This window comes from Meles meles, chromosome 6, assembly GCF_922984935.1.
Source record: "Meles meles chromosome 6, mMelMel3.1 paternal haplotype, whole genome shotgun sequence".
Classification (NCBI taxonomy): domain Eukaryota; kingdom Metazoa; phylum Chordata; class Mammalia; order Carnivora; family Mustelidae; genus Meles; species Meles meles.
This window is the reverse complement of record NC_060071.1, coordinates 92409641-92436925: the sequence shown is the minus strand read 5'-3', so window position 1 is coordinate 92436925 and position 27285 is coordinate 92409641. Positions and strand designations below refer to the sequence as shown.

The 27285-nt window shown below is 35.0% G+C and overlaps 1 protein-coding gene across 15 annotated transcripts in view; it reads right to left on the bottom strand.

Moving 5' to 3' along the window:
- Positions 1 to 27285, bottom strand: part of MIA2 (MIA SH3 domain ER export factor 2) — an 87538-nt gene that overhangs the window by 27966 nt on the left and 32287 nt on the right. For 9 of the 15 annotated variants that reach the window (XR_006818629.1, XM_046007551.1, XM_046007556.1 and 6 more), the window contains 10 exons: positions 21444 to 21515; positions 19574 to 19600; positions 17336 to 17446; positions 16461 to 16532; positions 15728 to 15832; positions 10841 to 10963; positions 8917 to 9022; positions 6469 to 6515; positions 5605 to 5695; positions 3558 to 3696 (listed from right to left, as the gene is read on the bottom strand). Coding sequence is in view for 14 of the 15 variants with exons in the window: in XM_046007551.1 (XP_045863507.1) it covers positions 3558 to 3696; positions 5605 to 5695; positions 6469 to 6515; positions 8917 to 9022; positions 10841 to 10963; positions 15728 to 15832; positions 16461 to 16532; positions 17336 to 17446; positions 19574 to 19600; positions 21444 to 21515 (893 nt within the window). In the remaining variant the exon portion in view is untranslated. The remainder of the gene's footprint in view (positions 1 to 3557; positions 3697 to 5604; positions 5696 to 6468; positions 6516 to 8916; positions 9023 to 10840; positions 10964 to 15727; positions 15833 to 16460; positions 16533 to 17335; positions 17447 to 19573; positions 19601 to 21443; positions 21516 to 27285) is intronic. The other 6 variants (XM_046007552.1, XM_046007554.1, XM_046007562.1 and 3 more) reach the window with 1 other exon arrangement.

The window sequence follows — 27285 nt, the reverse complement described above, 5'->3', positions numbered from 1 at the left end:
AATTGGGCTTCCAGGACAGTTCACATACACAAAACAAAAACAAAAACCACTTTTAAAGAATCCAAAGTAAATAAAAGTAGTAGTAATAGTTGTGCTTACTACTCCTAGTTCTTTTAATAATAATAGCTAACTTAGTGAGCCATTAGTATGTGCAAGAAATTGTTCTTAGACTCTTACACATATTATTACCATATATAATTATCACAATAGCTCTACAAGAACAGAAAGGAAGCACAGAGAAACTAAGTAAGTGAACCTAGGCATAGAGCTAGCAAGTAGTGACTCCATTTATACTATATTACTCATGTTGTTTCACATGATATCATCAGTAACAATGGTCCTTCAAGAAATGCTTATTGAACACCACAGGAAAACATTTTCATGTCCTAAATGTGAATGTCTCCCTTCTTCATGAACTTTGGGGAGGAACATGACGAACTACTGAAGAAATTCAACAGGGCAGGAATAAATGTTTTATATGCCACAAACTACATTACCAATTGCTAAGAAAGCCTCGCTAGGTCAATCCTTTCATAGCTGTTAGAAGAAAATAAAAGTCACCCCTTCAGAAGAAACATGAAAATTATAATGGGTTTGGAGATGGAAGGAGGTGTATTTTTACAGAATCTAGATTAAAAATGGTCAGAAATTCTCTGACACCTCTGATGCTGAGAAATAAAGTCTATGAACCTTCCCCCTTGAATTTGGGTAGACTCATTAATGATGGAAATTGCACTATAAAAGCTTGATGATTTGACAAAAAACAATCACATCTTATTTTGCATATTTAAAGCAACATAATGGGGCATCTGGGTGGGTTAAGCATTGATTATGGCTCAGGTCATGATCTCAAGCTTGTGAAATCGAGCCCCGCATCAGGCTCCACACTGGGCATGGGACCTGCTTAAGATTCTCTCTCTCCCTCTCCCTCTGCACACCCCTCTATGCTCATGTGCTCTCTCTCTCTCTAAAAATAAGTAAAATAAAAATCTGAAAAAAAGATTCTCTTCCTCTCTGCCACTCACTCTCTAGAAAAAAATATAATAATAAAGCAACATATCAAGTTTCTGTGTTACATTATTTCACTTCTCTCAAATATTAGACCTAGAAAAGTGCTAGCAATGTAATATTTCAATCACAGAAAACATCAATCGAGTATCTGGAAAATGACTGAATCTAAATCATACTGGTATGCAGGCAAAAAATTTAATTTAACATTTTACTAACACTATCAACTCTCTATATTCTACTCTAAAGAAAAAAGAGTGGCACAATTCACTGAACTTGAGTACTGAATATTTTAAGTATAAAAATGGAATATAGAGTATTTGGGGAATTCAAAACATTTCAGATTAATGAATGAAATCACAATGTCAACAATACACACAGAGCCAGGATTCTACTCAGCTTACCACCCTTGCTCTGAATATCTACAGAGAACGCCTTTCTCTTTGAAATTTTAAACATTACTCATTGAAATTCTATGATCAACCAATCAATCAAATTTTAAAAATACACTCAAATGTATTCCTTTAACCTCAGATAATCCCAATTTGGACAAAATGTCCAAATTTTACTCACAGTATCTTTCATCCTAACTTAAAATGAAGGGTCATCCATTCCTAAATTCACTGATGGAAACCATGAGTGTCCACTCTGTGGCTCTTCCATTTAGTCAAGTTTATTTCTCTTACATATCCTGAGCAGTCCCGAGTGGCCCAAAGGTACATGATAAACAGCAAGTTTTTAATTTTTGAATAGACTCCAAAGAATGACTGAAGTACACAGCTTGGCAATAACAGAGCTTAACAAATCCCCAGCATCCTGATGGCAGTGTAATGTTGGTAAATCTACCAACATTTCCAAATACATAAAGAAGAATCTCATTCCCATTAGTTACATTCTATAAGGTCACCACAAATCCTAAATTAGCAAATAACAAACCAGTGCTCTTAAGGGAATCAGAATTACGTTTCTGTATGCTCTAGTGATAGCATTTTCATTTACCAGTCAATACATAACCCTGTTTTATGTGTGTTGGTTTAAAGACACCTTATTTAACATCTGTTGTTAAATCTGACACTTGTACTTTCTCTGTAAGATATACCACAGCCTTTTTGCATTTAGGAACACTAAACTGCACTTCAGAAAATAGCGGGGGCCATTTTAAACCACTAAATCACCAACAAAAAGCACAATAATGTGGCACTATATATAATGTAAAAAGGACAACCATTGACAAAATTAGAGCTGAAATACAAAAGCAGACTGGGAACGTGCACATTGGACGATTCAAATTGTCAGCCATTCTGTGCATGTCTAAGAATGACCACTATAGCTCCATGAGTACTGGTCTGGGGTTAAAAGTAAGTTTTCACAAGTAGGTAAATTTGCAAATATAGAAACTAAGAATGATGAGATCAACTGTAATAACTTTCATTAAAGGGGCTTGAAATTAAATTAATTAAATCAAGTAAGATTTTATTTACTTTTATGAGGAAAAATATGTCTTATGGTGGTATTTGAAAATCTGGGCTCTCCAGATCAGTGTCTTCAACAGTCTCCTGTGTATCTATGCATTTAGGCATCAGTTGCCACATGCATAGAATCTTTCACTCTAATATATAAAGGTACTAAACATATTTATTCATATATTCAACAAATGTTTATTGAATAACTACCATGTGCCAGACAGAGTATTAGGCACCAAAAATACAGAAGAAAAGAGAATAAAGCAATTCTTTCATGGAGTTTACATTTGATGTTGTGAAGATTAAAAAAAAAAAAAAGACAATCATTCATCAGAAGACTATAAGGGCTATAAAGAAAAATAAAGCAAGACAAGAGGATAGGGATTGCAGGTATTATCTCAGGATAATCAGGGAAAGATTCTTTGAAGCAACATTTGAACCTAGACCCAGATGAAATGAAGGATTTAACCTTATACAGGGTAATACCAGTTCAAGGCAGAAAGAGCTAGTAGAAAAGGCCCTGAGGTACAGATGTGCTTGGCATACTAAAGATTATTGAGAAGGCCAGTGTGGCAGGAAGGTAATGAAGGAAAAAGAAAATGAATAAGCCAAAATTAAAGGCATAACCAGGAAAAAAAAACAAAAACAAAACTTGGCCAAAGTTCAGGTCTTACAGAGTCTTGTAGGCCACAGGCTTTGGATTAAATTCTAAGTGTCCTATGAAGGCACTTGGGAGTTTGCAAACAAGACAGAGACAATACCCATAATTTATGTTTTAGAAGGGGCATGCCACTGCAAACAAATGTGTAGGAAGTTACGTGGAAAGCAACTACTCATAAGGCTACTGCAATAAACCAGGCACTAATGATGATGGTTTAGATGAGACTCATAGTAGGAAACATATGAAAAATGGTCAGATTCAGAAGAAAAAGTGTTTCAAGATCAAATAACGTCCTTAAAAATAAACTGATGAGATATTACCCAATCATAAATTGAGCACTTTAAGTATCACATAAGGTGATTATGCACTATTTTTAAGCTATTTTACTTGCCAAACAGCAAACTTATCTATATAATTTTTATTACCTGTGAAGTGTCATTTCATTTTCTTGATATAATTCGGTCATCACTTTAAGTTTCTGCTGAAGCTTTTGATTCTCACTTTCAAATTGTATATTTTCTGACTGTAAAGATGCTTGTTCAGTCTGGAGATTTTCAAGATATTCTATAGAAAATTTTTAAAAATCACGATTAAAGGAGTAAATATTTGAGATGCACATTAACACTTCATAAAGATTAAAATTACCAAAAATAATAATTATTAATAAATAAAATTCTTTCCACAGAAAATGTATATTTTGTTCACCTAAATGCTTTTTTTTAGTATTTTAATTAAAGAACTAGAAAAACTGTTATGATTTTTTTTTAATACTCCAAGATTTCCCAAAATCTTCAATATTCTAATTCCAGCATCTAATTTTCAGTTAGGATGCCTAAAACCAATAAATCCTCAAGAAGGTTATGGAGATGAGAGTTCTAAAGAGAAATATTTTAGTTCAATATTTCCTCTGGGCACCTTTCAGTTGGTTAAGTGGATGCCTTGGCTCAGGTCATGATCCCAGGATCCTGGGATTGAGTCCCCTGTCCCACTCCCTGCTCAGCAGGGAGCCTGCTTCTTCCTCTGCTTGTTTTCCCCTGCTCGGGCTTTGTGAGTGTGTGCACACTTTCTCTCACAAAAATAAATTAAATCTTTAAAAAAAAAAACCATTTCCTGTGAAACTGCTTCTACATGATGAGCAATGGTATTTTTATCTAGTAAAAAGTTTACAAGTTAATACTTAACCTCTGGCCAGCCCTCCTTTTAAGCAAAATTTAGATATACGTTATAAGTCAGACCAGAAATTTCAATCTTCTGATAAGAAATGGTACAAAACCACCCTAGCTTAATCCAGATCAAGATTGGAGAGAAAAATAACAGTTTTAGCTTGTTTCAAATGCTAACCCACCTAAAAGAATTATCTATAAAACAAAAATTAACAATTTTAAGTAATTATGAGTGCTAGATAATTAGCACATTGTTATTAAAAACCTCATTTATCTTTCAACTTCGTAACTCCACCTCTGACCTTCTCTAAGATCGAGGTGCCATCTCCCAAAACACGTATATAAATCATCACCACAAATCTTTTTTGTTTAAGTAGATTCAACACCCAGTGTGGGGCTTGCACTCATGACTCTGTGATTAAGAGTCACATGTTCCACGAACTAAGCCAGGCAGGCGCCCCCACCACAAATCTTAATGCGAAACTTACTGCATGTAAAGAGGGCAGTTTCAAAAGTCACCAAATCATACTAACAAGCATTAAAATTTTAGCAATCGGGGCACCTGGGTGGCTCAGTGGGTTAAGCCTCTGCCTTTGGCTCAGGTCATGATCTCGGGGTCCTGGGATCGAGCCCCACATGGGGCTCTCTGCTCAGCAGGGAGCCTGCTTCCTCCTGTCTCTCTGCCTGCCTCTCTGCCTACTTATGATCTCTCTCTCTGTCAAATAAATAAAATCTTTTAAAAAAAAAATTTAGCAATCATATGTAATAGCATTCTAATTACTCTAAAGGCATATAATTATTCATCTATTAATCATATATATCAAAAGGAAAGTTTAAATATGCTAACATTAAATGATTTTAATGTGCACATGTCTTTCCACAGAAATTTTTAAATCTACATCACAAGAAAACTGTTGACCTAGGCTTTAAGCCAATGCGAAGAACAGTTATTTAACAGACATTAATGTTGGATACCATCTCTAGTAAAACTTGATCACAGGGATGATCTTTTAAAAGTTAACAGTTTTAATTTGCTACTTTTTAACATATAAAACCATATCACACATATAACACTGAAATCCAAGATAAGTGTGGTTTTACATTTTTTTAAATAATATCATTATTTTTATTTCATATGAATATGGAGGAAACTGATAATCAGGCTTTACCACCACAAGCAAAAAACTCAGTACTAATTTTCCACAAATCAGAAACAAAAGTAAAAGTTAAAAAAACAATCAAATTGGGCCTTTCTGTAATTGATTCAATTAACAGTACCATTCTGTATAAAAAGATACAGATAACCTACCTGTAAGCTCTTCTTTTGTCTTATCTACTTCAGATAATTGAATGTAAATTTGGTTTCTTTCTCCTTCTAGGGTTTTTAAAGAAGTATTTAACTTCAGAGAATGGAAGAAAGAAAAAAACAAAACATTAATCAGTTATACCAAAAAAGGAAAAACAAAAAATCTCAATATACCACCCCAACCTTTTGAAGTTCTTTTATCACTCTGATGAAATTGTCATCTAGAAAGCATTAACCAACAATGCAGCTTCCATCTTGAAAATTTAATAGTCATTAGTAGTTGTAAATGTCAGAACAGAGACAGAGAAGATCAATAACTGATCCTTAAAAAGTGGCTATTTTCATTATATTTACTTTCAACACAGAAGTTTTAATTAAAGCAACCTTCAAACTACATTACCAAGCCTTCACAAAGTTCAGTAAAGATCAAGATACCACTAGTACAATGGAAAAGAGAAGGGATAAACCAGAAGAAAGTGAACCTAGCATTTACTTCTCAAATTAGGATATGGGGCAACAGGAATATAGGAAAATACTGCTATCAGAGGAAGAAAAATGCTCAAAGATAGAAACATGAGAGAAAATACACTAAATATTTTTAATATATTCCTTATCCAAAAACATTAGTGTAGACTTTAAAAATCTATATTATGATACATTCTAAAAATTAACAATATGAATTTCTAAGCTTATTATAGAAAGAAAGAAGCAATTGATAAAGAAATCCTGATAACTTCTGAAAATTTAGATTGCTTCTATGGTGGTAACTATAAAATAGGCTTTTAAAATAATTACTAAGGACATACAGATTTAACCCAAGTTCTATTTCCTTCTCTATATTCTTTATATTTATGCAGTAATGCAAACCTTAGCAGCATGAACCAACGTCTTCAAAGCTCCTTTTGGTTGATTATCTATAGTAAAAAACAAAACAAAACAAAAACAATGAATTGGGGAAACAGTGCCACTCCAAAACAGACATCCAAGTGATTTTATTAGTTCATGCAACTAGAGCCTTATAATCACCCTTCTTGCTACAATAAAGAATATGATATAAGGCAGGATAGCCTTGGACATGCTCCCAAGAAGCTAAATAATAAGGCACTGAAAGTACCACAATTTCATTTAACGAGGTTCTTCACTACTCACTCCAAGAACAAATTTATAATAAGAAGGTTTCAACTATTCTTGAAATCTTTCAGCATATAAAATATAAGTGGAATTTTACTCCAAATTAAAAGGACATTAAACAAATTTGCATTTTCTCATTACAAAAGGAATTGCTTCTTGTAAGATAAAGCAGAATAAAACAAAGCACCTGTATTCACTTTAGGAACATAGTTTTCTTTCAGTGCATTAATGGTATCACCAAAGAAATTTCTAAAAAAAAAAAAAAAAAATCATACTTTCTGCTCCTTAATGTGTATTAACTATGCAGAGGGTAGAGGGAGAAAAAAGAGGACACAAAGGTCAGAAAAGTTACCACTGGGAGAAACTAGTAAAAGAGAAACAAAACATTCTGTACTCTTTTTGCAATTTCCAATGAATACAGTTACGTCAACAAAAAATTCTTTTTTCAAGTCAAAGAACTGGTTTGAAAATACAGTGAGCAGCTATAGCGAACCTAACTCCTAACTGAGTTTCCAGACCATAACCAGCAGTGGTGATAACAATTTGTGATGGACAGGATTAAAGTACTGAGCCATCTAATTAAAACATACAAACAAAAACCAATATCCTAAGGTATTCATATACATAACACTCATTTTTTAAACTACCCACCCATTCATCTGATTACCTGACATGACAGGGAAAAACAGGCACTGAAATTATCATGATGCAATGTGAAAATGTACAATATATAAAAAGAACATGGAGGAAAGAAGCTGTAAGTCTGTCTGAGGAGTTTGGAGAAATATTTACTAAAAAGGGAGTACTCTAACCGAAGCTTAATAATAAGGGATGGCAAGAGAGGGACAGAGTATTAGAGATAGATGAAGAAGATGTGCCAAAGCAGAATTGTATGAAGAACATGGTACACACAAAGAACAAATAGTCCAGTTAAGAAATGGGCAGAAGGGGCGCCTGGGTGGCTCAGTGGATTAAGCCGCTGCCTTCGGCTCAGGTCATGATCTCAGGGTCCTGGGATCGAGCCCCGCATCGGGCTCTCTGCTCCGCGGGGAGCCTGCTTCCTCCTCTCTCTCTGCCTGCCTCTCTGCCTACTTGTGATCTCTCTGTCAAATAAATAAATAAAATCTTTAAAAAAAAAAAAAAAAGAAATGGGCAGAAGACATGAACAGACACTTATCCAAGAAAACATCCAAATGGCCAACAGACGCATGAAAAAAATGCTCAATATCACTCAGCATCAGGGAAATACAAATCAAAACCACAATGAGATATACCACCTCATACTGGTCAGACAGCTAAAATTAACAAGTCAGGAAATGACAGAGGTTGGCAAGAATACGGAGAAAGGGAAACCATCTTACACTGTTCTTAGGAATGCAAACTGGTGTTAGCCACTCTGGAAAACAGTTTGGAGGCTCCTCAAAAAGTTGAAAATAGAGCTACCCTATAACCCAGCAATTGCACTACTGGGTATTTACACCAAAGATACAAATGTAGTGATCCAAAGGGGCACCTGCACCCCAAAGTTTATAGCAGCAATGTCCACAAAAACCAAACTATGGAAAGAGCCGAGATGTCCACTGACAGATGAATGGATAAAGAAGATGTGGGGTGTGTGTGTATATATATGTGAATATTACACAGCCATCAAAAAAATGAAATCTTGCCATTTGCAACAACATGGATGGAACTGGAGGGTATATAATACACTAAGCAAAATAAGTCAATCAGAGAATGACAATTATCATATGACCTCACTCATGTGTGAAATATAAGAAACAAAACAGGATCATAGGGGAAGGGAGGGAAAAATAAAACAAGATGAAATCATCGGCAGACAAACCATAAGAGACTCTTAATCATAGGAAACAAACTGAGGGTTGCTAGAAAGGAGGGGAGTGAAGGAATGGGGTATCTAGGTGGGGATGGACATTAGGAGGGCATGTGTTGTAACGAGCACTGGGTGTTATATAAAACTTATGAATCACTGAACTCTACCTCTGAAACTAATAATATATTTTATGTTAATTAATTGAATTTAAATTAAAAAAAAAAAAACCCTTGAAAGCCAAAAACAAAACAAAACAAAGACCATGGTGCACACAGGGAACTAAACGAAAATACAAGAGACTCATGATTTTTAGCAAAAGAGGATGAATCACACCTTGACACTCAATCGCATACCATTTTCTGATTCATTCATTTCCAAGTCCAAGTTATCATCATTTGTTATGTCTTCTCCCAGCACAGCAGTCCAATCTTTCATCTTTATCAGGCGCTCAGTCAGCGACTGGACGTTTAGTAAAAAAAGGGAGAAAAGAGAAGGAGGGTAATGTCTTTTGCTAACTGATTTACAACTTCTGAATGTGCAGTCACAGTTTAAAAATCAGTCTATATAGATAACAATACATGAGCCGTTATTCACCAGCTGATATTAAGATATGTTAATACCCTCAAAAACTGTAACATTTATTGACTATTAAACTCTACAAGTTATCATATGATCTCACTAATATGAGGAATTTGAGAAACAAGACAGAGGATTATATGGGAAAGGAAGGAAAAATAAAATAAGACCAAACCAGAGAGGGACACAAACCATAAAAGACTCTATCTCAGGAAACAAACTAAGAGTTGCTGGAGTGGAGAGGGGGCTGGGAGGGATGGGATGGCTGGGTGATGGACACTAGGGAGGGTATGTGCTATGGTGAGTGCTGTAAATTATGTAAGACTGATGAATCACAGACCTGTACCCCTGAAACAAATAATACATTATATGTTCATTAAAAAAAAACCTTACGAGTTAAAAACCAAACCTGTTTATTCCTACTTTTTAATGGTCTATTTTTGCTAAATACATCACATGACTATAAAGTAACAAAACATTTTCTTATAGGACATTCTTCACATGCCACAAATTAGAGTGGCCATTAATGAGTAAATTTTGTGTGAGGTCAACCAAATCTGCAAGTGGGACACATGATATATAAAAAGATCACAGATTTTACAGATCTGATTTTTTCAAGTTAATGACTACCTAAAGAGTTCAACTGAAATAAAGAAAAAAATATATATAACAGAATCTGAATTGCTATATTACAGGCTTTCCAACAGCCCTTTTTGAATTTTCTCAAATAAAGATTTTCTAGCATCATACATAATAAAATGACTGTACCATGTAATTCTATGGAAGGACCCACCTAAAAACCCATTCTGGTCTATAATTTCCACCCTCCAATCTCTTCCCCCTTGAGTGTTTCAGGCACAAATAACATGGCTTACAGCTTTGACTGAACTTGAGATTAGCATCTCATTCTTGTTTTGTTTAGGAAGAATCCCAAGTTCTTCAGTAGGGTAAGTTTAGGGAAAAAAATAAAACAATACACCAAATTATGCATACAACTCCTAAAGCTAGAATCTTCAAAACATTCTTAGTAACAACGTAAAGAGCCTAACTATGTAGGTTTCAAGATGGTAACCTCCACTTTACTGCATAGATTACAGAATGTTAGCTTTACATCTTATTACTTAATACTATTTACAGCTATTTACAGCTTGAAAGCACAAGATTTAAAAGAGCAGGCAAGAAAAAGGGCTACAATGAGGCAAACAAGGATAGGAAAAGGTGAACAAATACTACATAATATCAATTATTATATTCCTACCAGAGTCAAGTTTCAATTAGACTTATTTTTTTGAAAACTATTCATTCTCCATGAAAGTACATACACCAGCTAATCTAGGTATTACAGATATCCAGCCAGTACATATAATTTCATCTGTCTAATTTCTAAAATTCTTTCCAACTTCTTCTTAATAGAATTAGATATTATTAATATCTAATATATGATATATATTATAAAAGATATAATACATATTATTACATAATATATAATACATGTTACACATCTGTAAGTCTTCAAGAGGATTTGGGAGCAAGAATGACAATACTGGTACAAATTAAAATGAATGCCAAAGAAGTACACATGCTCAAATTTGACCAAATAATTATAAAAGTGAAAGCTGCTAAGACAAAATTTTCAAATTTCAAAATTAGTACAAAATTCCAGCTGACTCACAGTCACTAAAACCATCAAGGGGCACTTACCTTGATCTGATTTTCTTTATCACACAGAACTTGTTCTGCATCTACTTTAAAGTCTTCAAATGCTATTTTCTGTTTATTAAGTTGATTCACTTGTTCTTTCAATTCTTCAGCTTCTTGTAAAAGCTAAAGTTCAACCCCCCCCCCAAAAACAGCTCATTATTTTTCATACTTATGTGTAGAGGAATTTCTTTATATATTTAGATGTATCATTAATAGGTATTATACAACACAATGTGTTGCTGAGAAGGGAAGTAGGGAAGAATGAAAGAAGGAAAGAAGGGAATAAAGGGCAGGCTCCTGATTTCAAAGAATTTTCAAGAAAGACAATGTAAAATAAGAAACATTTAAACTTAAACACTGTTCAACTGATTTACATTATAAATTTATAACAAATAAAAGGCTTTTTGAAATATACATATATGTTAGATTTGGTCATTTCTTACCATCCCTTAAGTCCTATTTTTTTTTAAAAATCATGTGCTGTTTTATAGTTAAGATAACTAAACTTCCAGAGATACCATTAATCTGGAAGAGATTAAATTCTACATAATCAATCTTTTTTATGTACATGCTTTTATAGGAAATACTTTTTTAACATGACACAAAAGGTAAGTATAGTTATAAAACACAGATTTGACTATATAACACTTAGAAGCTTCACAAATCAAAAAGTAGCACAAAATCTAAAAACAAACAAGTAACTAGAAAGGAATTCTTATAACATATGCAACAATGACTAATAACCTTAACATGCAAAAAGATCTTAGAAGACAATAAAATAGGAAAAAAATGAATGAGCAAGCAATTCACAAAAGAAATGGCCCATATAAATATGAAAGTCCAAATTTATTAAATCTTTAAAACTCAATTCTATCAAACAGTAATTATTGGATTTCTCTATAAAACTAAGGCTTCATTAACATATTTCTCAGCACAAGAAAACAACTTTTTCTATACATGTATAACAGAATTAAGAGGACACCAACAGACTAAAAACAAATGATTGAAGACAAAATTTTAAATTTTTGATTAGGTGGACTCCAGTGAGTTACTAAAGAAACTGCATACCCAGGGGCGTCTGGATGGCTCAGTTGGTTAGGTACCTGCCTTCAGCTCAGGTCGTGATCCCAGAGTCCTGAGATGGAGCCCCACATAGGTGTCCCTCCTCACCATCTACTGCTCCTCCTACTCATGCTCACTCTCTCTAGCTTACTCCCTCTCTCAAATAAATAATGAATAATCTTAAAAAAAAAAGAAAAAAGAAAGAAACTGCATACCCAGCATGCAATCTTAAGAAGTTAGAGAAGGAGTGTTATTAGAACATGACATCAGTGAATATAGAATAGTTTATTTTAAAAACGTTTGTGATTAAAAAGGAATTACATGAAAGCAGGTTGAAAGAGTAAGACAATCTAGGGTTGCCTGGGTGGCACAGTTGATTGAGCATCTGACCCTTGATTTCCTCAGGTCATGAACTCCGGGTTGTGGACCAAACCTCGTGTCAGGCTCCACACTCAACGTGGAGTCTGCTTAAGTTTCTCTCTTCCTCTCCCTCTGCCCCTCCCAACCCCTCTCTCTCTAATAAATAATCTTTTAATAAAAAAGAAAAAAAGAAGACAACCTAGATGAAATTTTTTCAAGCTAGAAAAGGCCAGTTTTTATTATAACAGAGCAATTTTATACAAGGTTTACCACCACTTTCTCCTGAAATCTATTAAATTGAAAGTAAACCTACTAAAAGACTTAGGAAAAGGAAAAAAAGCAGCAGCACAAACCCACAAGGAAAAAGAAAATAGGCAATGAAAAAAAAGTAATTCTACAAGTACAAAGTAGAGGGGCATCTGGGTGGCCCAGCTGGTTGAGTGACTCTTGATTTCGGCTCCAGTCCTGATCTCTGGGACTGAGTCCTACATCACACTCCCCACTGGGCATGGAGCCTGCTTAAGATTTCTCTGTCTTCCCTCTAACCCTCCCTCCAACTCACTCTCTCTGGGAAAAAAAAAAAAATGTAGAAAGAGAATGAAGTATAGTAAAAGATTTAGCAGACCAGGGTCGCCTGGGTGGCTCAGTGGGTTAAGCCTCTCCCCTTGGCTCAGGTCATGATCTCAGGGTCCTGGGATCATGCCCACATTGGGCTCTCTACTCAGCAGGGAACCTGCTTCCCCCTCTCACTCTGCCTACTTGTGATCTCTCTCTCTCTCTGTCAAACAAATAAATAAAATATTAAAAAAAAAAAAAAAAAGATTTAGCAGACCAGCAAAGCTGAAATTTACTCAGAAGATGGGAAAGCCAAATTCAGGTTGATTTAATACAACACAAAATGCTCGTAATTTGGGGGCACTAATACTAGAGGTATAAGTGGGACTGAAAAGAGAAGGACTGCCTGAAAGTATGTACAAAAAAAGTTAGAAAGTCCCTCATGCTCTCCCTGCACATAAATAAATATACACACATACACACACATTCTTACTCTCCATTCATCCCTCCCTCCCACTCTCATCTTTCACATGCATGCACACATGCACACACACACATACTTACACATACATACACATCTGGCAAAGCTTAGGAAGTTATTCTCTAGAGAGGCAGAATATGAAACTCTCAGGCACATGCCCCAGGTGAAAGTGAGTAAAATATTGAAAACATACAAGTATTAAGTGAAAGATGACTTACTAAATAGTGACAAACCAACAACCCTTACCTCTCTAAGCTGCTCATCTCACTGTTGGCAAATGGGCTTCTACCTTCTCAAAATGAGAAGGTATCATCCCTATGGAAAATGGTCTTCAAATGCCAACAATTGGGGATCTTCCAACAAAACATCCTAGGCAGATTACCCTACAGAAGAGCCTCCCAATAACACACACAGAGCTTCCAATTAGACATGGAGAGTTTCACTATCAAATGAGCAGACTGCTGTGAATCACCTAATACTTGACTTTAAAAAGAAACTCTTAGATAAAAGACACAACCAAAACAGAAACTAAAGGAAACAAGACAACTCAGGGAACTGAAAAACACTTCAAAAAGAAAAAATAAAATAAAATAAAATCAGCAAGATAAGAACATGGCTTGCATAAATTAAGAAGAGGCATAAGCAAAACAAAAAGAACACTTAAAATTGAAAAATATAGAAGAATAAGTCAATAAAACTTCCATATAAACAAAGAAACCAAAGAGGACATCTTCAAATAATTATTGTATAATCATATAAAAATCCCCCCAAAAAGCAAGAAGTAATTTCTCAGAACTCAATCAAGAGCAAGAGTTTCTAAACTAAGAGTATCCAACAAAGGGGCACCTGGGTGGCTCAGTGGGTTAAAGCCTCTGCCTTCGGCTCAGGTCATGATCTCAGGGTCCTGGGATCAAGCCCCGCATCGGGTTCTCTGCTCAGCAGGGAGCCTGCTTCCTCCTCTCTCTCTGCCTGCCTCTCTGCCTACTTGTGATCTCTGTCTGTCAAATACATAAATAAAATCTTTAAAAAAAAAAAAGAAAGAGTATCCAACAAATGTATGAAAAAACACTACACATCATCATGACATTTTGGAGAAACAGAAACAATGAAAGATATTAAAAGCTTCCAGGGAGGAAAAGAGCAGATCACAAAGAAAGATCCAGTAATCCAAATAGTATGTAACTTCTCAAAAGCAGTATTGGAAAATGAACACAATGGATCAATAATGTCAGAATTTCAAGAAAAAAAAATATTTCAACTCAGAAGATATCCAAGCAAAATGAAGATGTTCTCAAGAAGATGTAAATTTTGGGGGTGCATGCGTGGCTCAGTGGGTTAAAGCCTCTGCCTTCGGCTCATGTCATGATCCCAGGGTTCTGGGATCGAGCCCCACATCGGGCTCTCTGCTCAGCGGGGAGCCTGCTTCTCCCTCTCTTTCTGCCTGTCTCTCTGCCTACTTGTGATCTGTGTCTGTCAAATAAATAAATAAAATCTTAAAAAAAAAGATGTAAAATTTTAAAAAGTTAGCATCTACATCTCTTTCTCAAGAAGCTTATCGAGAATTAACCACAAAAGAGCACATCTTAGATAGAGAAAATAAAAGATCCAACACAGAAGACAATGGGAGTGAAGTGAAATCTCGGGACAGCAGAAGCATTAACAGACCTAGAGAACAAGTTCCTATCAAACCAGGAGGATGGAAGACCCCAGGAAGGATTGCTTCAAGAAAAAAATAAAATAAAATCAGTATATTAACAAAGCACTTGAATGCATAAATAAGATATTCAGCATCTCCAGAAGACAGATATACAGACAAGTATATAGGAAACAAAACAATTACCCTAGAGCAAAGAAAATGTTGGGTAAAACAGAACATTTAGAGCACATCATGTGGCTCAGTTGTAAACATTTAAAAAAAAAAACCTGCAAATAATGTAATCAATGAAAAATTTTCTCACGGAAAAATTCTACTGCATTGGAAGAATAGTGAGACAGGAAATATATTTGGGTGTGTGAGAGTATCTATCTATCTATCTATCTATCTATCTATATAAAGAAGGAAAAGGTTAAAGCTAAATCCTCATTTGATCTACCACCAGAACTGCTTCTATCTTTAGGCCCCAGACCCATAGCTTCAACGATTCTCTTCCTTCCTTCAGTCCGGCTTTAAGGAGTTGGTACTAAATGCTATTTGCTGTGATTATTAAAATTTGCCCTGGATTACTTTAACTACCGGAAGAACAAGGTGCCAGGAGTATACAATTTGCACCCTATATAAAAGAGACACCAAAGGATATATGGGAGATAGTCCTGCTCTCCTGCTTCCCAGGAAAAGGCAAATCTTGCCCCTAGCATGGGTCAGTCATGAGTATGCCCAGAACATTTAAAATTATATATTCACAGTTTAAAAGTCCCTATAGAGTACAAACCTGTTTCTGGCTTTCCTGAAGTTGGGAATTTTCACTCAAAGCATCTTTTAGAGCTATCTTAAGTCGCTCTTCATTCATTTGAAATACTCTGAAGGTTGTTTTAGCCTAAGTAAAACACAATACATTAAGCTTATAAGAATTTATGTATTTATTTTTATTTATTTTAATGTATTAATTAAATTTTAAATTTATTTAAATTTAAATTTATTTAAATTTAAAATTAATATATTAATTTATTTAATACAATAGTTCTTTTTTACACATACTCCCTAAAACATGGAATTAAAGTAAAAAACACACCAATATTAATAGGAAAAGCAGTGTGGGGTAGCAGAAAAAAGGCCAGTTTAGAATCAGGGTCCAGACATGGCTCTGCCATGAACTTGTCATGTGGCCTTGGATAAAGGATTTAACCACTTATAATCTTTTATGTACTATGTAGAAAATTTTGTTAAATTTTTATTATCTGCCTCTCTTTTTAGAATTTAAACTATATGAGAGCTTTCCTGTCTATTTTGTCTACTAAAATTAAGTGCCAAGCACCTTCCAACAATGACCAGTACATAGCAAGAACTCAGTAAGTTTCTGTCCAATAAAAAAATGAACCTTCCTGAAGTACCTTCTACAAGGGACTATCTCAAATTCTAGTATTACATCTTCTTTTTTAAACATAAAACAGTAAAATTAAAATGATTTTCAAAAGCAACAGACCTTCTAGGCTAATTCAACTTACTTCAGCCATTTGTGATTTAAGAGAATTTGATTCATCTTCTAGGGACTGTATCCTTTTTGAAATATCCACCATCTGGAAAGACAACATCGATCAATAAATGAGTATTTATTTACTAAAATCTCTCCAGCTTCTAAGACACCACATACCTTAGCTATATTGTTAACCTAAATACATCTACTCAAAAAAAAAAATGAGGACTCTAAGAAAACTTGTCAGCCATATGCTTAGAAATTTTATATGAAAGACAGCAATAGTATTTCATCTCATCTTTAATATTTCATGATGTTTAAGCTATATAAGCTCAAGATTAAGTTCACTGACATATCTTACTAAATAATCACACACATTTAGATCTTCCTAATAACAGATTTTAAAATAAATGACAAATAAAGCAAAGTCAAAATGTTCTCAAAATACCTTTTGAATATAATAAAAAAAAACTACCATGTATGTGATTATTCAACTTTATTTATGTGAGCTACTTTATAGTGCACATAGAAAATCTCTCTAAAAATATGCAAGATACTTAACATGGTAATGGTACCCCTAACATATTAAAAAAAAAAAAAAAAAGCTAGTGAATCTTGAAAATTTTACTTTCTACTTAACAGCCTTCTGTAATTTTTGGATTTTTTTAGAATGCATGCAATACCTTACCTGATACCTTTTTTTTTTTAAAGTAGGCTTCATGTCCAGCACAGAGCTCAACACAAGGCTTGAATACATGACTCTGAGATCTCGACCAGAGCTGAGATCTGAGATCAAGAGTCGGACACTTAACTGAATGAGCCACCAGGCACCCCAATACCTATTAATTTCTTAAAATTCAGCAACCTTCCTTTTCCTACAGTCTCCTCATTTAACAAAAACCTTACCAATTCATCTTGTTCAGAATGTTTAGATTTCTCTTCTTCTAGTTGGTTTTCCAGAAGAAGTATTTCATCCTCAAGTTCAGATTTAGTCTTGTTCAGAGAATCATAGACCGTCTGAAAAAGGAAGCCAACTTTATAAGACAAGAATAGGACTTCTGGGTTATGATAAATCAGACAAGTATAATCAAACACATGTGTTATAAATCAAATAAATTTAGTTTACATATTTGTACATTTTTATACCATTTAAATAATAGCAATGCTAGCAGGGGTCAGCAAACTTTTTTCTCCAAAAAGCCAGAGAGTAAATATTTTAGGTTTTTAGGCCATGTAGTCTCCGTCCCAATATGCCTATGTAGTAAGAATGCAAAGACATGTAAATGAGCGAGCATGGCTGTGTTCCAATAAAATTTTATTTACAAAAACAGGTGGAGAAACCAAACAATTTGGTTAAAAATGGGCAGAGGACCTGAACAGACATTTCTCCAAAGAAGACATACAGATGGCCAAGAGACACATGAAAAAATCCTCAACATCATTCATCAAGGAAATGCAATTCAAAACCACAATAAGGTGTCATCTCACACCTGTCAAAATAGCTAAAATCAAAAAGACAAGAGGGACGCCTGGGTGGCTCAGTTGGTTAAGCAGCTGCCTTCGGCTCAGGTCATGATCCCAGCATCCTGGGATCGAGTCCCACATTGGGCTCCTTGCTCAGCGGGGAGCCTGCTTCTCCGTCTGCCCCTCTGTCTGTCTGTACGCTCTCTCTCTCTGACAAATAAATAAATAAAATCTTAAAAAAAAAAAGACAAGAGATAACAAGTGTTGGCAAGGATGTGGAGAAAAAGGAACTGTCATTCATTGCTGCTGGGAATATAAACTGGTACAGCCACTGTGGAAAGCAGTAGAAGTACTATATGATTCAATGATTCCACTACTTTTTATTAAAAAAAAAAACAAACACTAATCCAAAGAGATATATATATCTTATGTTTATTGAAGCATTATTTACAATAGCAAAAATAGGGAAGAAACATAACTGTTCAACGATGGATGAATGGATAAAGAAGAGATGGTATATATACACAACGGAATATTACATAGCCATAAAAAATGATGGTTTTTTTGTTTGTTTTGTTTTGTTGCCATTTGTGACAGTGTGGATGGACCTAGAGGGTATTTTGCTAAGTGAAACAAGTCAGACTGAGAAAGATAAATGTTAAATGATTGCACTCGTATGTGTAATCTAAAAAAACAAAACAAATAAACAAAAAGCAGAATCAGACCTAAAAATTTCGAAAATAAACTGATGGTTGCCACAGGAAAGATGGTGAGGGGGATGGGCAAAATGAGGGGTGAGCGGGAGATCAGGCTTCCAATTAATGGAATGAATTAAGTCATGGGAATAAGAGGTACAGCATAGGAAATACAGTCAATGAGACTGTAATAGCATTGTATGTTGACAGATGGTAGCTATACTTGTGGTGAGCAAAGCATAAAGTATAGAGATGTTCAATCACTATGCTGTATACCTGAAACTAATCTAACGTTTGTATCAACTGTAGTAAAAAACAAAACAAAAAAACAGGTGGAGAGAACATAGTTTGCCAACCTCTGCTTTAGAGCATTATAAAGGAAAAAAACGAGAAATAGGTCTGATTCAGTAAGATTAAAGACATAATAAAAAATAAACTCAAAAAATAATCAAGACTGCTTCATAATACTGTTCTGCATTGAATTATTTTCTGGGACCTTTTTAATTTTAAAGATTTTATTTACTCATTTGACAGAGAGAACAGTGAGAGCAGGAACACAAGCAGAGGGAGTAGGAAAGGGAGAAGCAGGCTTCCTGCCGAGCAAGGAGTCCAACATAGGGCTTGATCCGAGGAACCTGGGATCATGACCTGACCCAAAGGCAGCTGCTTAACAACTGAGCCACCCAGGTGCCCCTGGACCTTTTTCTTTTTTTCTTTTTTTTTTTTTAAAGATTTTATTTATTTATTTGACAGAGAGAGAGATCACAAGTAGGCAGAGAGGCAGGCAGAGAGAGAGGAGGAAGCAGGCTCCCTGCGGAGCAGAGAGCCCAATGCGGGGCTCGATCCCAGGACCCTGAGATCATGACCTGAGCCGAAGGCAGCAGCTTAATCCACTGAGCCACCCAAGCGCCCCAGACCTTTTTCATTTTAAATGATTAGTTACTGAATCATTCCAATTGGATTTTAAATACTGTAATAAACATACCTCTGATATTTGTGATCCTTCAACAAACTTGTTAAAAAAAAAAAACCAAAAGATTCAAAGAATTTTATAGAGACCAAAAAAAAAAAAAACAAACAAACAAGTACATACTATATTACAGTGGTTAAAAAACATGTTTATATGTATTTCCGAACTTCGGTTGTTTAATTATTTGAATTCCCTGACTTGAATCAAAATTACAGTTTAGATTTTATCTACTGATTCAACCATCAAATTTTTAAATTATATCATATATAGTTTATATTATGTCTACCAAGCTTAAAAATAAACATCACAAATTTTTTTAAATTATAAAAATCGGAGAAAAAGTTCTAAAATGTTCATTTAAATTTTCCTGCTAGATAATATAAATTCAATGTCTTAAGAATAAATTGGTGTGTTTTATTTTATCCACAATACTAACAAACTTGAGGGGCGCCTGGGTGGCTCAGTGGGTTAAAGCCACTGCCTTCGGCTTGGGTCATGATCCCAGGGTCCTGGGATCGAGCCCCACATCGGGCTCTCTGCTCCGCAGGGAGCCTGCTTCCTCCTCTCTCTCTGCCGCCTCTCTGCCTAGTTGTGATGATTTCTGTCAAATAAATAAAATATTTAAAAAAAAAAAATACTACCAAACTTGAGTAAATGCCTTTTTTGTCCAGTTTTTGCTCTTCTGTTACTAGGCTAGATGCCTTCTGTGATTTTTTTTTTTAAATCAAACTATTAAGTTACTGCTAGAAGAGGAGATAAAACAGAAGATCAGTAAATAAAACAATTTCAAACAAGTTCTTGAGGATATTATTAGGTAACAAATGAAGAAAGAAAAGATTAAGAAATTTATTCCATTTGGAATTCAATTTATAACTTCCTTTGGGCTCTACGGGAAATTCTGAGACATAATCTATAGCTTTTTTTCTTAATTTCTATTTTAATTCCAGTTAATATCCAGTGTTATAATAATAGACTTTCTGATGGTTACAGACATCAGTGATTGATAACAGCCGAGCTGGACTGTCTGAACACATATACCAAAAGTACAAAATCCATTGTTTTCTACTTTAGTATTTGTATGCTTCTGACAATACTTCCATCTCTAAATAATAACAAATAGCATTTACTCTAATCTATTATAGCTTAGCTAAATGACAAATTTTTATTATTTCCCTTATTACTAGCTATATCATACCTGGCTCAAGAGAGCTGACTATAAGTTATCTCTTCCAAACCCTACATGCAGTGACATCATGTTGGTACCTTGAAATTGGAAGTATTTACAAAACAGAACCAAGCAAATGCTACAAACAAGGATTCCTGCTTTTCAGTGAGCCAGCTATTAAACCTTTACCAGCACATCACTGCTTACAATATAAATCTTTGGTCTAATTCTAGTCAGCTCCTAATACAGTGGGGATGAAGTAAAGGCACATACTGCCACAATTTTCATAATTTATTCCTGCCAACTATTCCTAAATTTATGAAAATGAATCTTTCTATTTTTTCCTTTCTAGAGCAAAAAGAATCAAAAAAGGGAATGGTTACTTAATACATTTCATTCCCAAGAATGAAAAATAAGGAGCTTCTATAAGGCCCTAGGTTCCATAAACTGAATATGCCTCGCTCAAAACAAGTTAGCAAGCAAAGTTCAAATTTTTAAAAATATTTTATGTTACCTAATGTTCCATTTCCTATAATTAACTTTGTACCCCTAGGAATAAAAATACATTATACGTTTATTTAAAAAAAAAAGTTTTAACATCTAGAAATACTCTTTCACATTTCTTTTAAAATAATTTTGAGGAGATACATTTCCTTAAAGTTTATGATATCTAGCAAAAACCTTAATCCCAGCTTTTATAATTATAGATACTGTTTTTACCTCCAAACTTTGTGCTTCTGTTGACTCTTTCTCAAAACTGGCATCCTTTAAAGACGATTCTAAGTCTTCACACTGAAAGAAAGCAACACTGTAAGGAAAAATTCTACAAATTTTATTCTAAATTTATCTGGAGAGGTGTCTAAGATGCAGACAAAATCCATTTCCACATGTATGCTTAATTTACTTTGATTTACTTAGCTTTAAGTTCTTCAGATATGAACACTGTAATAGAGCCAGGGCAGCTAACATACCACAATACCCTAACCTGAGTAACAAATGACGGAACTTCACCTTTAAGACTAAGAGAACTGTCCCAAGTCTGCCTATTCATTAAAGAAAGAGAAATTAATACAAACTGGTGATTGGAACTTTTCACTTGTAATTCAAATCACAGAACAAATACAGCAAGCAGGCAATATAAAATCTTTAAACATGCAAAACAAAGAATATGAAACATACAATGCTATAAGATTTGGCAAAATACACTTAATTCAATGCCTTTTTTTTTTTTTTTAAAGTGATTAAGTGGAAAACTAGGCTATTTGGAAAAACCTTCTCGCCAGAACAAGAAGAGATGGACGGGGCGCCTAGGTGGCTCAGGTGGTTAGGTGTCTGCCTTCAACTTAGGACATAATCCTAGGGCCCTAGGTTTGAACCCCACAACAGGCTCCCAGCTCAGTGGGAGGCCTGCTTCTCCCCCCCTCACACTCCCCTTACTTGTGTTCCCTCTCTTGCTGTCTCTCTCTTTCTGTGTCAAATAAATAAATAAAATCTAAAAAAAAAAAAAAGAAGAAGAGATGGACAAAAACACACAGAAAAAAACAGGATATGTCGGAAGGCTTCAGACAGCTATCCACAGAATGAGATAGAAGAGGGAATTCTTAGAGAAGCAAGCCTAGCTTTTGACATTTCCTTCTCCCCGCCCAAAAGCAGAGGATGATAGGCCAAGAAACTGAGCAGAAACTAATACCAACCCACACTGGCTACCTTATAAGAAAGTCTAAACCAGAAACAGACCGATCCCTGAAGTAAGGCCCAAGTTCTAAACATTTTAATCTGTAATCAAAGTAATCTATGATTTCTGATGTCTTAACCTAGCTGCCTATGAGAAGCAACAGTAAACCCTCAAGGAGAAAAGATAACATCACTCACAGCTTCAAATTTTTCTCCAATATAACCTGGCACTGATGAACACAAGATCTGACTAAGAACCAAGAAAAAAATGAGCAGGAGGAACAGATTCTTGAAGAATACAAATATCGGGAATTTTCAGTCAGGGGCACCTGGGTGGCACAGTTGGTTAAGCTCCCCAGCTCTTAAATACGGCTCAGGTCATGATCTCAGAGTTTTGAGATCGAGCTCTGCCTTGGGTTCTACATTTAACACAAAGTCTGCTTAAGATTCTCTCTCTCTCGGGTGCCTGGGTGGCTCAGTGAGTTAAGACTCTGCCTTCAGCTCAAGTCATGATCTCAGGGTCCTGGGATCAAGCCCCGCATCGGGCTCCCTGCTCGGCGGGGAGCCTGCTTCCCCCTCTCTCTTTGCCTGCCTCTCTGCCTACTTGTGATCTCTGTCTGTCAAATAAGTAAATAAAATCTTAAAAAAAAAAAAAAAAAAAAAAAAAAGATCTCTCCCTCTCGAATAAATAAATTTTTTAAAAAAAGAATTTTCAATAAGACATTAAAATAAGGGTTAATATGGGACGCCTGGGTGGCTCAGTCAGTTATACGGCCGCCTTCAACTCAGGTCATGATCCCAGGGTCCTGGGATTGAGTCCCACGTCCAGCTCCTTGCTCAACATGGAACCTGCTTCTCTCTCTCCCTCTGCCTGTGCTCTCTCTCTCTCTCTGACAGATAAAATCTTAAAAAAGGAAAAAAAAATTGCCAACTTTAGCATGCAAAAAACATCATTACATAAAATGCACATTATATATTATCAGACAAACAAAAATTGAGAGAATTTATCAATAGTATACTCCACAAAAGGAGAGATTAGGATGGGGCACCTGGGTGGCTCAGTTGGTTAAGCCTCTGCCTTCAGCTCAAGTCATGACCGGGATCCAACCCCATGTAGGGCTCCCTGCTCAGCAGAGCAATCTGCTTCTCCCACTTCCTCACCCTCTCCTTTCCCTCTGCCCTGTTCTCTCTCTTACTCTCACTCACTCTCTCTCTCTCCTTTTTTTAAAAGGAAAGACTAGGGTATTCTTCAGAAGTAAGGAAAATCATCCCAGAAGGAAGCTGAAAATGAAGGAAAGAATAAATAGCAATGAAAATAATAAACATACGGGTAAATCCAAATAAATGGTCACGATTTCAAATAGTAATAAAATGACTTGGAAGTTTAAACAAATATAAAATCAAAATATAGTGCAATAGCACTTGCACAAAAAGGGACAGTGGAATTACAGTATTCTAAGATCTTTACATCATCCAGTAAGTAGTAACAGCATTCACTTATATTAGATTTTAGTAAGTTAAGGGTACATGTTGTAATTTCTAAGATAATCATTAAAAGAATACAATATAATCCATAAGTAACAAACCCACTGATCTAGAAACTATTGAACTAATAAAAAATAAACTATTTTAATAAAAAAAATAAGAGAGGAGAGAAAAAAGAACATGAAATAGGTGTCAAATAGAAATAGTTAAGATGATAGATTTAAGCCCTAATAAATTAGAAATTACATGGAATGCAAATGAAGTAATAGTCCATTAAATATAAAGATTTTTTAGACTAATTTAAAAAAGCAAAATCCAACTGTACACTATTTCTAAAAGAGACAACAGAAAAATAAGTACATAAAAAGGTTAAAAGTAGACTAATGGGAAAAGATCTACCATGCAAATACTTACCAAATAGCTACACTAATATCAGACAAAATCAAAAATTCCTAAAGATAAAACAGGGGTATTTCATAATGATAAAAGACTCAACCTAACCAGGAAGATTAAACAATTCCAAATCTGTAACCACCTAACATACCCTCAATATACAGAAAATTGACAAAATTATGAGAAAAACAAATGCATAATCATAATGGGAAACATACTTCGCTCAATAACCAATAGATAATATGAATTTTAAAAGTAACAAAAACTTAATTTTTATATCTATATACCAATAACTAGGGTAAACAAAAGTGGTATTACATCACAAGGGTAATGAATGTATGTATTTCTGTCATACATGAAACACTTACTAAAATCAATCTTATACCAAGTCATAAATTAGGTCTCAACAAAGAACAAAGGACTGAAATCATAGACCATGTACTCTGAATTAAATAGAATTAGGTAAAATTAAGCTAAAAATTAATTAAAAAGAAATTTTAAGAAATCTCTATTTATTAGGAAATTAATAAATACCCTACCAAATAACTAGTGTTTCTAAGAAGACAGCACAACAAAAATTTTAAAATATTTTATACTGAATGATCAAGAAAGCAGACATACCCAAACTGATGAGATGCTTTAATGAAAGCCAAAGTAAATTATAGCTTTAATGCAGAAAGTGTAAAGGAAGCATAAAGTAATACTCAATGATTTAAGTAACATCCCAAAAAAATGAACAAAAAAGAAGAGTAAAATAAAGCAAAGAAAAGTAGAGAAATAGAAGTAATAAAGAAATGAAATATAAAACAAAGTAAAAAGAATCAACGAAACCAAAAGATTGTTCTTGAAAGGCATTCAAAAGAGGCAACTGCGTGGCTCATTCAGTTAAGCATCTGCCTTCAGCTTAGGTCATGATTCCTGGGTCCTGGGATAGAGCCTCATGTAGGTTTCCATGCTCAGCAGGGGATCTGCTTCTCCCCTATCTCTGTCCCTCCCCAGCTTGTGCACATGTGCACACTCTCTCTCTCTCAAATAAATAAATAAAATCTCTAGGGCACCTGTGTGGCTCAGACAGTTAAGCTTCTGCCTTGGGCTCAGGTCATAATCCCAGAATCCTGGGATAGAGTCCCACATCAGGATCCCTGCTCAGCGGGGAGTCTGCTTCTCTGCCCCTCCCCTGACTGGTGCTTTCTCTCACTCATTCTTTCCCTCTCTCTCAAATAAATAAATAAAATATTTAAATAAATAAATAAAAACATTTAAATAAATAAATAAAGGCACTAAAAACATTGATAAAACACTGTCAACGCTGATAAAGGATAAAAAAGAGAGAGAAGTACAACCAACCAAGTATCAGGAATAAAAAGGTAGATACCTCACTAAAGGTCTCATAAATGTTTAGAAAATAACAGGAGAATAAACACTACTCCAGCAATGATCAAATAAAAGATAAAATTTTAAAAACTCATTTGTAATAGCATCAAAAAGAATAAAATATGTAGGATAAATTTAACCAAAAAAAATTGTAGGCCTTGTACTCTTTTTTGTTTAAGATTTTATTTTTAAGTAATCTCTACACTGAGTGTGGGGTTTGAACTTACAACACTGACATCACAAGTAGCATGTTCTACCAACTGACCAAGCCAAATGCCCCAAACCTTATACTCTAAAAACTACAAAACATTACTGAAATAGAGAAGACCCAAGCAAATGGAAAGACATCTCCTATTCATAGATCAGAGACTTAATATTGTTCAGACAGCAATATACCCCAAAATGATCTACAGATTCAACATAAGCCCTATCAAAATTGCAGCTAATCTGGGGTGCCTGCCTGGCTTCGGCAGTGGAGCATGTGACTCTTGATCTCAAGGGTCATGGGTTCAAGCCCCATGTTGGATGCAGAGATTACTTAAAAGTAAACATTTTTAAAAATTAAGATTTATTTATTTCGGTGGGGGAGGGAAAGCAGGGGGAGAAAGAGTCCCACGTCAACCCTGAGCTCAGTGTGGAGCCCGATGCAGGGCTCAATCCTACAAACCTCAGAACACGACCTAAGCTGAAACCAAGAGTCAGACACTCAACCAACTGTGTCACCTAGGCATCCCAAAAATAAAATCTTAAAAAAAAAAAAAAAAAAAAAAATAATAATAATAATAATAATTCCGGTTAATCTGTTTGCAGAAATTCCAAGCTGATTCCAAAATTCACAGAAAATACAAAGGACCCAGAATAATCAAAATGATCTTGAAATAAAGGAACAAAGTTAAAGGACTTATATTTCCCATCAAAAAGCTAACACTGATAAGACAGTGTGGAACTGGCATAAAGACAAACATAACAGCTAATCCAAAAATGAACCCTCACAACTATAGTCAACTGATTTTCAATAAAGGTGCCACAACAATTCAATGGGGGAAAGAACAAACCTTTCAACAAACATTGCTAGGAAAAACTGGATATCCACATGCCAAAGAATGAAGTTGGACCCACCCTTACCTCACACAATTTATAAAAAATTAATTCAAAACAGATCAAAGACCTAAACATAAAATCTAATCCCATAAAACTTTTTTTTTAAAGATTTTATTTATTTATTTGACAGAGATCACAAGTAGATAGAGAGGCAGGCAGAGAGAGAGAGAGAGGGGAAGCAGGCTCCCTGCTGAGCAGAGAGCCCGATGCAGAACTCGATCCCAGGACGCTGAGATCATGACCTGAGCCGAAGGCAGCGGCTTAACCCATTGAGCCACCCAGGCACCCTAATCCCATAAAACTTTTAAGAAGAAAATACAAGTGTAAATCTTTGGGAGCTTGTTTTAAGCAACCATTTCTTAGATACGACACCAAAAGTGTAAACAACAAAAAAAAAGTAGATAAACTGAGCATTATTAAAATTAAAAACTTTCAGAGACCCTTAGGTGGCTCAATCAATTAAATGTCTTCCTTCAGCTCAAGTCATGATCTCAGGGTCCTGACATAGAGCCCCACATCGACATCCCTGCTCAGT